This window comes from Setaria viridis, chromosome 2 (assembly GCF_005286985.2).
Source record: "Setaria viridis chromosome 2, Setaria_viridis_v4.0, whole genome shotgun sequence".
Taxonomy (NCBI): domain Eukaryota; kingdom Viridiplantae; phylum Streptophyta; class Magnoliopsida; order Poales; family Poaceae; genus Setaria; species Setaria viridis.
The window spans coordinates 21,629,813-21,646,081 of NC_048264.2; the positions used below are offsets into that span (position 1 = coordinate 21,629,813).

General features: G+C 47.3%; 1 protein-coding gene across 1 annotated transcript; it reads left to right on the forward strand.

Annotated features, from left to right (window-relative positions):
* The first annotated feature begins 13,519 nt into the window (after positions 1–13,519).
* Positions 13,520–14,266, forward strand: LOC140221860 (uncharacterized). The gene has a single exon (XM_072291829.1). It carries the CDS (start codon positions 13,520–13,522, stop codon positions 14,264–14,266), a length of 747 nt encoding a protein of 248 aa, XP_072147930.1.
* Positions 14,267–16,269: the final 2,003 nt, after the last annotated feature.

Genomic DNA, 16,269 nt, shown 5'->3' on the forward strand with positions numbered 1-16,269 from the left:
GGAGATCGACTGATTGGTGCTGCAGTATTTCGGTGGACGGAGTTGGTGGAGATCGGCCGATTGGGAGGCTAGAGCAGTTGGGCCAATATGGGCTTAAAGTGGATTATGAAGATAAAAAGGAGATTCCCATAGGAGCGTGATGACCAACTCCGATACGAGTTATGCTTGTAAATATTCATTTTTGTTTAAACTTAGAGATAGAGTCCTAGTTGGTTAAGAGATTGGTTGTAACAGGCTATAAATAGCCATCTTTAGAGATCTGTAATCATCATAAAAAATCAATACAACAATCTACTATTTCCTCGCACTTTACTTTCAAGTTGAAGACTTCGTCGGTACTTTTCTTCTTTTCATGAGTTCGTACGGGTTGGCGGGGCTGCATCAACTTGATCTCCGACCGATTCTGTAAGTTCCGTTTATTGTGTAATATCTAAGCTTTAACTTCGGGCGCATCGCTGTCGTTTTGTTTAGATTTATTCATCAGTTATCGATATTCACTAGAATTCTAGGTTTACCTGTTGTTCTAGTTTTATCACCAGTTATCCAGCTTGGAATTAGAGCTTTCGGCTTACATATATTTTATTGCTTAATCTACTTTTTGCATAGCCGATTAAGATTTGTTCCTAGTGTTGCTACTATAGCGTTGTTTAGTTTATTCTAGCAGTTTTCTTCTCCAATGTTGCCTAGTAATCGGCTGTATTATAGCCGATTTCTTTATTACAGCAAATCGGCCGATTCGCTGATAAGCTTCCTTGAGATCGGAACCTTAGCTAATCGCAACCTCTGGGATCTGACACGTTTCTTTCCTTGCCAATCTACAGGTCAGATTGGCTGGCACGTCGTGCGAACCGCACTAGGGCGATCACCCGAACAGGAGTTAAGCAGATTCTCCCGGGTTGTGTGTCCGACGCTGGAAGTTCAATCGGCTGATTTCTAGCACCAACACACTTTTGGCACGGCCAGTGGGACCAACATAACCACTACCATGTTGAAAGCTACCGAAATCTCTGAAGATAACGTCATTGAGGTGACAGAAGCAGACCTCAAGGATGACCAAAAGGAAGAGCTGGAGAAGCAAATAGCACACTACCAAAAGACATGCTTACAATCCTTCAGTCGTACCAGGAGCGGGGAAACTGTCAGGAAAGCCCCTTTTCCAACTCCCCGCCAGATTACAATCGCCGAGGACTCGGGCAAGATGTCCGAGATGGTCCAACAGTCTATCTACCAAGCCTTCATGGATCAATCCCCGGTGATAACTAATATGGTATACAATGTCGTCATCAGCTCCCTGGCCAATGGTGTGTCTCAAGGATACCAGGGGCCAGCGTACGCGCCACCTATCACAGCCCCGGTCAGGAATTCTCCAAGTATACCCTACTCGGCTCCTCAGCCGATCCAAGGTCATCCTGGAGGATCTAGCGCTCCTTCGTCATCAACGCATCTGGGATACAACAGCGCACCATACCTTCAGCCGCATGCGCTGCCTTAACCTACTCAGATTTCTTCCGCGCAATCATCTTCACTAAACTCAGTGCCTTGGGGGGCACCATCAGCGTCAGTCGGCCAAGATCAGTTGGCCGGCTATGGAAGCTCTCCAATCCAGGCACCTTTCCAATCGGCCGTGCGGCCGATGGTCCCACAGTATCAACCAGCCGCGCTGGAGATGGGCAGGGGGGGCGAAAACAACAGAAGCACTTCGGGGTGCTGCGCCGATTGTACTATATGATGAAATGGCAGGTTCACTAAGACAACCGATGCCGACTACACAGCCGGCCGCGTCACCACAGGCGCCGCACGCCTTCATCCACCACCCGGTCATCCCGCTGCCGATCTACCAACACGTGCCGGTTCCCCAGCCGATAGTTCATCAACAACAAGCAGACTGGATGACACGAATAGCAGAGGTGATTCAAGAGCAATTCGGTTTAAAGCCGAAGGTGCAAACCTACACATACAGAACGCCGTACCCGCCTACCTATGACTTGCTGCTGTTTCCCCATCGGTACAAAGTTCCTGATTTCACCAAGTTTTCGGGGCTTGATGATACCTCAACTGTGGAACACGTAAACAGATTCATCATCCAATGTGGGGAGGCGGCTACACAAGACGCTCTACGGGTGCGCCTCTTCTCATCATCTCTGTCCGGGTCGGCCTTCCAATGGTTTACAACACTGCCACCCAACTCTATAATTACATGGGCTGACTTGGAGAAGCAGTTCCACAAATACTTCTACGTGGGAGTACATGAGATGAAACTTTCAGACCTAACCAGCCTCAGACAGAGGAGTGATGAGCCGGTGTCCACATATGTGCAGAGGTTCAGAGAAATCAGGAACAAATGCTACACCCTAGTCCTAACCGATGCACAGTTGGCCGACATAGCCTTCCAGGGTCTCCTACCTCACATCAAAGAGAAATATGCTTCACAGGAGTTCGAGAGCCTGAGCCAAATCGTACATCGACTGTCCAGTCAAGAAGTATGTCCCTTTGATCCACGGAGGAATTTCTGGAAGAAGGTGGCGTACTTAGAAGGGGCTGAGTCCGAAGAAGAAATAGAAATCGGCCTGGCGGAGTGGATTAAAGGGAAGAAGTCGATATCGTGTCCGTTCGGGAAAAAGGAGCCAGAGGCATTCGGTTTCGACACGTCAAAGGCTGATAAAATCTTCGATCTCCTCCTCCAGGAAGGACAAATCAAGCTCTCACCATACCATACAATCCCGTTGGTCGAGCAGCTAAAGAATATGAAATATTGCAAGTGGCATAATGCCACCTCCCATGACACGAACGAATGCAAAATCTTTCAACAGCAGATACCATCGGCCATTGAGCAAGGCAGGCTCAAGTTCGAGGTCCCGACGAAGCCAGTAAAGCCGATGAAGATCGATCAGCATCCCTTCCCCACCAATATGGTTGATACAGGAAGGAACTCACTCCAAACAAAGGTGCTAACATCGGAATTAGCTAAAAAAAGCGGCGCCGTAGACCCTAGGAATCAAGCGGCGCCCGAAGACATCAAAGGGAAACGACGGATGGAGGATGAAGGCGAAGGATCGGGAAAACCACGCAGGCCCATTACCTCCCAATTTCTGCTCAACAAGTATCAACAGTAACAAGAAAGTTCAACATTCTGGGAAGAGATGATGTGACGACATGAAGATCACTGGCGATGCCCGTTCTTCATCCACTGCTGGGAGAGTAACCTTAGGTTGCCGTCAGCTGACAATTGCCCCGAGTGTAACGGCCCGTATCGCAACAATCGGCCATTTAGAAGATCTCGCTCTAGAGATGGAAGGCCAGAGCCGATCAGCAGAAACTGGCGCGAGCGAAAGGACCGACGCCTTTCAGTACGTGATCGGCTGGGGGGCAGAAGTGACCGATATGATCGGTCGGAAGACAGGCGTGAGCGAAATGATAGGCCAGGGGGCAGATTCGATCGGCGCGACCAACCAGAGGGCAGGGCCGGCGCACACGATCGGCTAGAAGAGATGGCCAATGCTCGGGTATCAGATGAGAATCCCTTGGGACGGGAACCAGAATGGGAACGAGCCAGGCCACCGGCTAAACCAGTAAACCCCAGGTGGTGCCCTGACGGATTGACCAAATCACAAAAATGAAGAATCCAGCATCTCTGCCAATGGGAACAACAGGAAGAGGACCAACAACAGATGATGAACAAGAAAAACGACAGGCCTCGGGTGTGGCGCCCTAGAAGAAACGACAGGGAAGGCGATGACAACCAGGAATCGGCAGCCGATGTCAGCATGGTTTTCATTCTACTGATGGAATTCATGACTCCTCCCGACCGACATAACATGTCAGCAATAGAAGAACAGATGGCGCAATTGGCTTTGGAGCCAATGATAGCCACCTTCGAGAAACCCGAGGATGAAAAAAGGCAGCACCTCAAGGCGTTGTTCCTCAAAGGACATGTCAACGGCCGACCCGTCACCAGACTACTAGTAGATGGAGGAGCTGCTGTCAACATCATGCCGTACGCCATGTTCCGGAAGCTAGGAATAGTGACGATGATTTGACCAAGATGGACATGATGCTCAAAGACTTCGAAGGCAACGTGTCTCCCGCCCGCGGCGTGCTCTGCGTCGACCTCACCATCGGCAGTAAGACTCTTCCCACCACTTTCTTTATTATCAATGGCAAAGGGTCCTACAACATGCTACTCGGCCGAGACTGGATACACGCAAATTGCTGCATCCCGTATGCAATGCATGCCTCGTGCAATGGGTCGGCGATAACATGAAAGTGGTCACTGCCGATTCCACGTACAGCGTCGCGGCGGCCGATGCACAGCAATGGAGCTGCGAAAACGTCAAGTGCATATCCAGGAGAATTTGGGACACTGATTTCCTGAAGGTGTTCGATTTTGGTCTACAGCCGATCCGAGCAGTCGGCTCCGAAGATTCAGATTAAATGTATCAGTTCGTCCGGGAAGACGGGAAGCTAGGGCACGGGTTTACGTCGGCCGATTCATTAGAGATGATAGATTTAGGCAATGGTACCAAGCCAAGGCCGACGTACATTAGTGCTAATTTGGATCCGGAATACAAATGTAAATTGACAGATTTATTGAAAGAGTTTAAAGATTGCTTTGCTTGGGAATACCATGAAATGCCCGGATTAGACCGGTCCATTGTCGAACACCGGCTGCCCATAAAGCTGGGATATCGGCCATATCAGCAACCGCGTGGCGATGTAATCCTATAATCTTACCTGATATAAAGGCCGAAATCACAAGGCTGATTGAAGCGAAATTTATTCGGCAATGCTGTTATGCCGAGTGGATCTCCAACATCGTGCCCGTATACAAAAAGAATGGAAAGCTACGCATGTGCATTGACTTCAGGAACCTTAATCAGGCTACGACGATGGACGGATACCCGATGCCGACGGCCGATGTGTTAATAGACACCGCCACAGGTCACAAAGTCATCAGTTTCATGGATAAAAATGCCGGATACAATCAAATACTAATGGCCGAAGAGGATATATCGAAAACAGCTTTCAGGTGCCCAGGTCACCTCGGATTGTTCGAATGGGTGGTAATGACTTTCGGTTTGAAGAACGCCGGTGCTACATATCAACGAGCCATGAATTACATATTTCACAAACTTATCGGCGTACTGGTAGAAATTTACATCGACGACGTCGTGGTCAAATCAAAAGGACACCAGGAACATCTGGCCGATTTACGGCAAGTATTGGAATGCACGAGAAGGCATGGGTTAAAAATGAATCCAAACAAATGTGCTTTCGGCGTATCCACCGGACAATTCTTAGGTTTCATGGTTCATGAGCATGGGATAGAGATCAACCGGAAGACTATAGCGGCTATCAATAAAGTCGTGGCCCCGCAGAATAAAACCGAGTTGCAGTCCTTGATCGGCAAGGTCAATTTCATCAGAAGATTCATATCCAACCTGTCCGGACGTATCCAGGCTTTCACACCGTTATTGAAATTAAAACCCGACCAAGAATTCGTATGGGGATAAGAGCAACGCAAGGCACTAGAAGACATCAAGCAGTACTTGGCCTCACCATCCGTGTTGGTCCCACCACAAACTGGTAAGCCATTCAAGCTATATTTATCGGCCGATGAGCGAGCTATCGGGTCGGCGTTAATCCAGGAGTTTGAAGGAAAGGAACGGGTGATATATTATGTTAGCAGAAGACTTCTGGATGCCGAAACAAGATATCCCCCGGTAGAGCGCTATGCCTATGTCTTTACTTCTCATGCACCAAACTCAGGCACTACTTATTATCGGCAGAATGCGCAGTCGTATGCAAGGATGACGTAGTGAAATACATGCTGTCATTGCCGATTTTGAAAGTGCGGATCGGAAAGTGGATTTTGGCTTTATTGGAGTTTGATCTACGATACGAATCGGCAAAAGCCGTCAAAGGTCAGGTCATGGCCGATTTCGTCGCCCAGCACTGCAGACTAGAAATCGCCGTCGTGGAACCAGTGCCGTGGACCTTATATTTTGATGGCTCGTCATGTGGGGCTAGATCGGGAATCGGCATCGTTCTCATATCTCCTCGGGGGGCAAGTTATGATTTCTCTCTGCCGATAGAAGCATCCGCCACCAATAACCAGGCAGAATACCGGGCCATCCTAAAAGGGTTACAATTGTTGAGAGAGATTAAGGCCGATGCCGTCGAAATTTTTGGAGATTCCATGCTCATCGTGGACCAATTGACAAGGAGATCCGAGTGCAAGGATGACGTATTAAGGATCTATTATGAAGATTGCCTCCAGCTTCTGAAAGAATTCAAATCCGCGATTATTGAGCATATCCCCAGGGATTATAATGAAGAAGCCGACAGGCTTGCCCAACACGCATCCGGGTATCGGCCGATTCAAGGCGCCATGATTCTGGAACTCATGGCCGACGACTGGCGAAAAGAGATCATCGATTATTTAAAAGACCCGTCTAAGAAAGTGGATCGGCGAGTGCGATTTCAAGCCACAAAGTATGTGTTACTGGAAAATGTTTTGTTCTACCGGATGATTGATGGTGTTCTACTCAAATGCCTAGGGATGGAGGAGGCGAAAACCCTGATGGGAGAAATCCACGAAGGAGTGTGCGGAGCCCACCAATCGGCGCATAAGATGAAGTGGATGATTAGGAATAATGGATATTATTTGCTAACAATCCTTGAGGACTGTTTCAAATATTATAAAGGATGCCAAGATTGTAAAAAATATGGGAACGTGCAACGCGCGCCCACATCGACTATGAATCCAATTATCAAGCCGTGGCCGTTCAGAGGTTGGGGAATAGACCTCATCGGACAAATTTACCTCCATCAAGTAAGGGACACAAATTCATTCTAGTAGCAACAGACTACTTCACCAAGTGGGTGGAAGCGATTCCATTAAAAGCCATAACATCGGTTGCTATGGTCGATTTCGTAAGGGACCACATTGTCTATCGCTTCGGCATCCCTCAGACCATCACGATCGATCAAGGAATGATGTTCACATGGGGCGAATTCGAGGAGTTCGCGGCCGATATGGGGATCAAACTGCTAAATTCCTCCCCGTATTACGCTCAGGCTAATGGCCAGGCCGAGTCATCCAATAAGGGGATAATTAAGTTGATCAAGAGGAAAATTGAGGAACAACCCAAAAAGTGGCACTTATGTTTAACCGAAGCCCTATGGGCGTACAGAATGGCTTGCCACGGGGCTACCAAGGTATCTCCTTACCAACTGGTTTATGGTCATGAGGCGGTATTGCCATGGGAGTTGAGAACGGGCTCAAGACGAACGTCGCTTCAAGATCAGCTGACGGCCGATGATTACTCCTCGCTTATGAAAAGGGAACTCGAGGATTTGGCGGGTCAACATCTGAGAGCCTTGATCAGTATTGAGGAGAACAAAAAGAAAGTAGCCAGATGTTACGACAAGAAGGTCAAAGTCAAGCAGTTCTCCCAAGGGGATTTGGTATGGAAGTTGGTGCTGCCGATTGGATCTAAAGATCCTAAATTCAGTAAATGGTCTCCCACTTGGGAGGGGCCGTATAGAATCGGCCGATGCGTCCCGGGAAACGCTTACATTCTGGAAACGATCGAGGGGGAAGAATTAACTAGGGCCTTGAACGGAAGGTACTTGAAAAGATATTACCCCAGTATATGGGTTGATGCATAAAGATCATTATGACAAGGTAAAGTGGTTATTTCCTAGATAATCACATAGCCGATGAAGAAACCGCCTAGAGGAGAAAAGAGTAATCGTTCAAGTTGGCCGATTTATCATTCGGTACGGACGATAAGTTACATGGCCGACACGGTACAAGTCGCCCTTAGAACAAAAAATATTTAACTACGCTGCCTCTTAAACTCTTTCTCGATCTGATCTAATTCCATCAGAAGATGAGCACTCCATTCTTCCACATCCTTCATTGCAGCCTCCGCCTCAACCTGGCGAGGAAGAGGATGGCTCCGATCTAGCACCGGGTGAGATGTCCCCGCCGTGGCGTTTTCAAGGACGACTGGACGAGGGAGCGGGTGACTCCTGTCAACTTGCGGTCGTCTGTAACCATTGCAGTCAACGAAGTCCCAAATTTGTTGGACGTCGGCAGGAACATGATCTCTGAGTTCTTCACGGTGTGCCTTGATCAGTTCCCTGTCTCTTGCGACAATTGCTCGTCGGAGTGCATGAGTTCGATCGCCCTTTCGAGTTCGGGGCTGAGGCGCCTTGGCTAAAAAGGTTAACATATAACCGCCTAAAAGTTAGGACGGTTTAAAGGAATCAAACTAAAAAGAAGGAACGAAGACGGGTCTCATACCTGATTGACGGAAGGAGAGGAGAAAGAAGAAGATGAAGAAGACATGCCTGCAAATGTTCCGATGAAAAAGTAATCAGGAAAGGAATCGAGTGGGGCAAGTATTCTTAAGAGCGAAATTAGGGCCGGTATTTATAAGAGGAGAAAGGGCGGAGGTTTGGTAAGACGCGTCCCGTCAGAATAAAAGGGTAATAAATCAAAGGGCACCGCGAAGGACGGTCAAAAGGTATTAATGTTCTTACAAAACGGCCAGTACTTTTACAGATCATCCTAGAAGGGCATTAATGGCTGCGATCGCTCATCGCCTGATCTGATCGGCCGAGTCTAAGACTCGCTGGTCGTCCTCCGCCGACCCTGGGACTTCTGGCATGTGACGATGAAGTCTAAGGGCCTCGTGGGCCAGATGCTGCCTCTCCTGCTTCAAATCGGCGATAACGGAAGGGAGCTCCTGAAGCTTCTTCTCTTCAATGGCTATCTCTTTGGTTACTTGCTCCATCTCTTTGGCGAGTTCTGCCCTTCGGTGCTTGAGGCGATCTATCATGCCAACAATCTCGGGACGAGAGTTCTCGAGGAAGTGAATCCGATGGTGTACCTCTCGGGCCCGATGCTTGTACGAGTCCTCCTCCTCACGAGTCTTGGCCAGCTTGGCATGATCAGCCATGTGACACAGAACCCTAAAAACCGGGATCCGCATCGATTCAATATATGCGGCGGGTGCCAAGGCTTCTTCGGCTTCTTCTGGGACTCGGCCACTGACGTCACCAAAGAGCTGCCGAATCGGCGAGGCATCCTCTACCAATCGACCGATGTCTTCTTGGAGGAGGGTCCGTATACTTTCGAGCTTAGCATGGACGTCGTCGGGTACTGAGCTCAAGGTAACTTAACGAGAGGCGACTTCTTCGTCATCAGAGAGTGCGACCGCAAACGAGAAGAGGATGTTATTGGGAGTGTCCTATTCCTGCAAAATGATAAATAAAAGAAAAAATAAGTCAGCCGATGATGATAGCAAATCGGCCAATGCGGGTTATGAAACTTCTTACTTCTTTGAAACGGATCTCTTCCATTTGCGTCTGCTGAACCACTACCCTCGTCTCGGGGACTGGTGCGATCGGCTTGTCCGAAGAAGAGGATTCGATGATGATCGGCGTTCTGCTCGGGCCGGCTTCTTGAGGGACTTCTCTGACAGGCGGTTGTTCAGGGAGCACAGTTAGTGTGCCGATGACCTGCGTCAAAATTGGTAAGGTTATCATTTAATATTAGAAGAATTAAGTTGAAAGACCCTATACCTCAACAGGAGATAACACTGGTACTTCAGTTTCTGCTTGAGGCATTGCCGATTGCTGAGGATCCACCGGGGCGGTTTGTGTGGCCTGGTATAGGGAAAAGTCAGTATTGAAGCGATGACCAGGAGAAAGTTAAATGGTAAGTTTACCTGAATGGCTTCCACCAACAATGACACGGCAGCCGCTCCAGCTTCCGTAGCAGCTTGGAGGTCAACTTCTTCAACGACCGGGAGGGTCGGCGCAGCCAAAGTTTCCGCCGATGCAGCCGCGGGTGGATCGGCCAATTCTGTGCGGGCGCGCACCGGCGGCTTGTTTTCTTGACAACTTTCTTCTGCGATTGCTTCAACCGGCCAGCAATGTTGTCAACAGAGGGGGCATGATAGCCGATAAGGGGGAACTCCGTGTACGGATAATGGTCCTCTATCGGCCAGCCGCTTCGGCTACGTTCTGGGGGAACGCGGCTCTTAGACTGAAAGAAAAAATAAGAGTCAGTAGCATATAAAAGGAGGGAGTTGAAAATCAGCTAAAGAAGGAGCGATACCTCTGCGTTCGGGTCGATGTGGTCGGGGTCTAGGATATTGCAATATATCGCCGCAGAAGCACAGAATAGATGTTGTTTCCATTCTGCCCACCATAACTTGAATTGCTGGACAGCGAAAGGAGCCACTATCCAATCGGCTAGGTCTATGGTGCTGGAGTCTACAATCCGGTTGTACAGCCGACTGTAGTCGAGACCTTTGGTGAGCTCGTTTCTGAATATTACTCGGTCGGCGAAATATGCATAAATCGGCAGTTGACCCAGGCCGAATTGCCGTGCTGCAACAGAAGGGTTGTAAAACTCATAGGTGGGGGCGTCCTTTCCCAAAAAGAAGTTCGCCGGCAGGTTCCCTGGCTTGATCAGTTCATCCGTGAGCTCCTCATCAAATGTACTGGTCGTCGAGTCAAAGCAAGAGGGGAGCTCAAAGAGTGGTTCCTCCCTTTGATAAGGGAACTAGCTGGTTGCGTCTTCACTGAAGCCATTGTAAAAGCATCTGAAATACTCAGCCACCTTGGTGGCAGAATACGGGCAACCAGAGAAGGCCGATGCTGCTTCGCCGAAGGAAGTGCACCGGCGCTGTACAGTGGGGTTCTCTGCCGATTCGATGTTGGGGAACGTCATGTACTCCACCCGCTGCTGAGAGATCTTGCTCATATATAGATTGAGCCACAAGTTGATGAACCACCAGGGTCCACCTGGGTTTCCGATTGGCTCTCCTTTGGATAATTTGATGTCGATCTGGTGAAGCATATGCTAGGCCGATCCCAGTAGATGCTTACCAAGAGGAACATAAGCTCCTATCGATAGTGCCTCGGCCAGAGCCTATGTGTTGGAGGATGGACCAGCTGCTCTCCTGCAAAAAAGGTGCTTCTCTAGCCACATTATCAGGAAGGCCGCGTGCTCTCTCTCTGCGACTGTTCTGGTCCTCTTGTTGCTCTTGATAAATCCTTTCCACCCGCCGATTCCCTTCGTCTCCAGCCGATGGGACGTTTTGACCAGATAACGGAAATGAGTATCGGGAGAGGAGATGTCAAGGCCGGTCAACATGACCACATCAGCCAGGGTGGGAGTCATAGGCCCATGTACGAAGAGGAACGCGTTGAGGGTGTCGGACCAAAAGTAGGAGGCTGCTATTACTAAAGGCTCATTCCTTTCCATTTGAGACAAGGACAAGTCGATACACTGGCCCATTTTGTGTTCGTCCCATTGAACTCTTTTGGAGGCGGCTATCCGTTGATACCATTCTCTCCAGCTGGGGGTTTCATTCGACCATGATCTGAAGGTACCTGACCAATGATCTAGGTCCATGGTTGATTACTTGAATGGATCCTATGGGTTTCCAAATTGATTAGGTCAGTTGGATCTGGGTTTCCCATGGGACCAAGACAGATAAGGCTGGGAGTTTCGGTGAGATGAATAGTAATCTGGTGCCTAACCGCCTAAAAAAGGTAAAAATGGGGAGGAAGTAAGAACAGATCTAAGGTAAATGCATTGGCATTAAGGAGTGGAAAGGAAAGTTTCAGTAAGAACCTCTGGTATAAAGCTCATCGTGGTTGGCGGGATTGCCGGCGGAGCTACAGATGCCGAAGCTGTCGGTGGGGCCTCCGACGTCAATGAAGCTCTTGCTCCCGCCAGTGAAGCTCCCGCTCCCACCGATGGAGCTCCCGCTCCTACCAATGGAGCTGCCGCCATTGCTGCTGGAGCTGCTGCTGGTGGAGCCATCTCTGGGGCCTCGGATGTTGGTGGAGTGCTTGAAGGTGTCGCCATCGGGGAGATGGGATGGAATGTAGATGGAAGAGCTCGCCGGAGGGAAAGATTGGAGGCTAAGGAAACGCCGAAGGAAGAAGGAGATCAGTGCGCCAAAGAAGGAAGACGTGGGCTCGTGAAAAACAAGTACGGGACGTGCTCATATTTAAGGACGGTCTGAGGAGGGGTAAAAGCGGGATTTTTACCGCGCCGGCGGTTCGGGTTTTTTGGGAGGAGTGGTTGTCGTGGGTGCCCATTTCGAAAAGATTGCAATCATCAGGTAGAAGACCGCGAAACGGAAGGATATTTTTAATGCATTTGTTTCTGAAGGGAAGTTGAAAAGAATTTCAAAGTAAAGATTATGTTTTACTCCGAAACTGGGGGCATGTGTTGACGCTAGATTTTGACACATATGGAATCGGCATCAAGAAGGGAGAGAATTGGCTGATACGGTGAGGCAAGAAGGTCACGATTGGGTATCGGCCGATTGGTGCTACAGTTGGAGATCGGCCGATTGGTGCTGCAGTATTTCAGCGGACGGAGTTGGTGGAGATCGGCTGATTGGGAGGCTAGAGCAGTTGGGCCAATATGGGCTTAAAGTGGATTATGAAGATAAAAAGGAGATCGGCCCATAGGAGCGCGATGACCAACTCCGATACGAGTTATGCTTGTAAATATTTGTTTTCGTTTAAACTTAGAGATAGGGTCCTAGTCGGTTAAGAGATTGGTTGTAACGGGCTATAAATAGCCATCTTTAGAGATCTGTAATCATCATAAAAAATCAATACAACAATCTACTATTTCCTTGCACTTTACTTTCAAGTTGAAGACTTCGTACGGGTTGGCGGGGCTGCATCAACTTGATCTCCGGCCGATTCTGTAAGTTCCATTTATCGAGTAATATCTAAGCTTTAACTTCGGGCGCATCGCTGTCGTTTCGTTTAGATTTATTCATCAGTTATCGATATTCACTAGAATTCTAGGTTTTACCTGTTGTTCTAGTTTTATCACCAGTTATCCAGCTTGGAATTAGAGCTTTCGGCTTACATATATTTTATTGCTTAATCTACTTTTTGCATAGCCGATTAAGATTTGTTCCTAGTGTTGCTACTATAGCGTTGTTTAGTTTACTCTAGCAGTTTTCTTCTCCAACATTGCCTGGTAATCGGTTGTATTATAGCCGATTTCTTTATTACAGCAAATCGGCCGATTCGCTGATAAGCTTCCTCGAGATCGGAACCTTAGCCGATCGCAACCTCTGGGATCTGACACGTTTGTTTCCTTGCCAATCAACAGGTCAGATTGGCTGGCACGCCGGACGAACCGCACCAAGGCGATCACCCGAACCGGAGTTAAGCAGATTCTCCCGGGTCGTGTGTCCGAGCTGGAAGTTCAATCGGCTGATTTCTAGCGCCAACAGGTATAATAACCAAATGGGCATCACAGTTATCAGAGTATGTTGTGGATTTTGAAAGAAGATGTGCAATCAAATCTCAAGTCTTGGTGGACTTTATAGTAGATTGGACATCCCTATGTGTTAGCCAAACCGAGCTCAAGGTCCCTTGGATCATGCATTGTGATGGAGCCTAGTGTGACAAAGGGGCTAGGGTCTCAGCTATCATCACTTCACTATCGGGCGTCAAAATGAGATACGCCACAAGGCTTGATTTCACAGGTGATGTGAGGTCCACTAACAACACCACTGAATATGAAGCATTGCTTCTAGGGCTGAGAAAAATGAGAGTCCTGGGCCAACAAGTATTTATCATAAAAATAGACTCCAAAGTAATTCAACAGCATGTTGAAAAGAATAGTGAGGCTAGAGAGCCAGAGCTCATCAAGTACCTGGCCGCGGTTAGAGCAATGGAGAAATACTTCAAAGGTTTCATTGTACAGCACATCCCGAGGGCGGAGAATGATGAGGCAGATAGGCTAGTAAAGGCAGCAGCACAAAGTCAACCCATGCCTCAGGATATGTTTTACGAGGCCATCCATACACCATCAACAAAAGAGCTAGCCTCAAAGACTGTGAATGCAATCGCAAGATTTGATTGGAGGGCCTCGATCATGGCCTATCTCAAGGGACATTTCGAGCCTCACAATGAAGCTGAGCTAAGTAGAATGAAACAGAAGGCCAGGGGCTACGCAATACTCGATGGAGAGCTGTATAAATCAGGCATATCATCTCCTTGGCTACAGTGCATAACCATAGAAAATGGAAAGGAGTTACTAGCTGAAATTCATAAAGGCTTTTGTGGTTCGCATATTGGGACCATAAGACAAGGATTCTACTGGCCTACTGCAATCCTTGATGCTCGAAGCTTGGTAAGAAGCTGCGAAGCTTGCCAGAAAATGGCAGATCAACAGATGGCACCCTCACTTCTAGTATAGCTTATACCACCAACTTGGCCGCTGCAAAGATGAGGCATGGACTTAGTAGGACCACTGCCAACTGCTCAAGGCAACTGCAAATTTGTGGTAGTGGCAGTCGATTACTTCACCAAGTGGATCAAAGCTAAGCCACTAGAGAACATAACATCAAGTTCAGTGCAAAAATTCTTTTGGCAAAATATCATTTGCAGATTTGGAGTTTCTAGAGAACTAATAATGGATAATGGCAAGCAGTTTGACTGCATTGATTTCAAGGAATTCTGTGCAAGCATTGGCACTAAGGTAAAATTTGCCTCAGTGTATCATCCTCAATATAACGGAGCTGTGGAAAGAGCAAACAGCAAAATCTTTTCAAACATCAACAAATGTATGTTTGATCAAAAGAAGGGAAAGTGGGTAGACGAGCTCCCAAGGGTAATATGGTCCCACAACACTACATCATCAAGAGCAATAGGATTTACACCTTTTCGACTCTTATTTGGTTCTGAGGCAATGACACCTGAAGAAATCAAGAACGAAAACCTAAGAGTACTCAAAATCGAGGGTAACTCAGATAATGAAAAAGTTGAAAAAGATATGATAGAGCTTGACATACTGCAAGTAGCAGAAAACCTTGACAAATATCAACAAGAAAAAAGAAAGTGGAGGGACAAGAAAGTGATCCAAAAACAAATCAAGGTGGGAGACATCATCATCAAGAAGAAGAAAAACTGTGCGAACCTCAGGAAATTGAAGGAAACTTGGGAAGGACCATATGTTGTCACTCAAAGCAACAAGCCGGGATCTTTCTACCTCGCAGACTACCTTGGAGCGGAGTTGCCACATACTTGGAATGTGGACAACTTGCGCAAGTACTGCCCTTATCCATCACGTTTAGCATCGCCTTCGACTTGTGAAACTATAAGCAACATCAAGGGCACCAAATTTCCTTTATTGCATTTACTTTCTCGCAAATGGACCGCACTCTTTTCCTTGCTAGGGGGGCTCCATTCTAGAGGCAAGGTTTTTAATGAGGTGGATCCTTGTAAACTTTTCACTATTTAATGAAATACAATTCCCCCAATGACTCTTGCGCTACCTAGCAATCATGTACGCTTTCAAAAACAACAACAAGTTGTCTAGCTTCGCATTTCTGTGCGATGAAAAACTTGCATTTCTGTGCAAATGCATAAAAGCAACAACAAGTTGCCGAGCTTCGCATTTTTGTGCGATGAAAAACTTGCATTTTTGCACAAGTGAATAAAAGCAACAACAAGTTGCCTAGCTTCGCATTTCTATGCGATGAAAAACTTGTGTTTCTATGCAAATGCATAAAAGCAACAACAAGTTGCCTAGCTTCGCATTTCTATGTGATGAAAAACTTGCATTTTTGCGCAAGGGCATTAAAGCAACAACAAGTTGCCTAGCTTCGCATTTCTGTATGATTAAAAGCTTGCGTTTCTACGCAAAAGCTACATCAAAGCTACAACAAGTTGCATAACATCATCTTTTAAACGCTGTTATGGGCGAAAATTCATTTCTATTCAAAAATTACAGTAAAACAGCAGCAACAGCCTTCAATAACTGAGCCTCGCACTCTTTCACGATAAAAATTCTTATCTAACCTAGCAAGTTTAAAAATCGTGAAATCAACTTAATAAAAATCTGCCTAACCTTGAACCTTTATAAATTTTATGGTCGAAGCAACCAAGAGTTGCGACATCGACCAAGCTCTCTCTATATTTCTAAGTCAACAAAACCCGAGAACAAGTTTTTCTCAACTTATCCTGAAGCTATAAGTTAACCAGAAACCTCAAAGGAAAAAAATCAATTTCTTTCACGCAGAGGAGTGAAAAAGGGGGGTGACGTTTTTAACAAGAAAAAGCGTTTCATCCCTATACATGAAAAGTGTTCCTTTGCCACGAGCAAACATGACAGAGCTTTGGTTGCTCAAGCAAAACCTTCGCACAAAGGAATGGGGAGGGGGAGGTTGACATTTTTTCAAAAAAGAAAACGGTGCTCAT

Coding starts and splice junctions, on each gene's coding strand:
- LOC140221860 (XM_072291829.1), top strand. CDS start 13,520: ATGAGATACGCCACAAGGCTTGATTTCACAGGTGATGTGAGGTCCACT.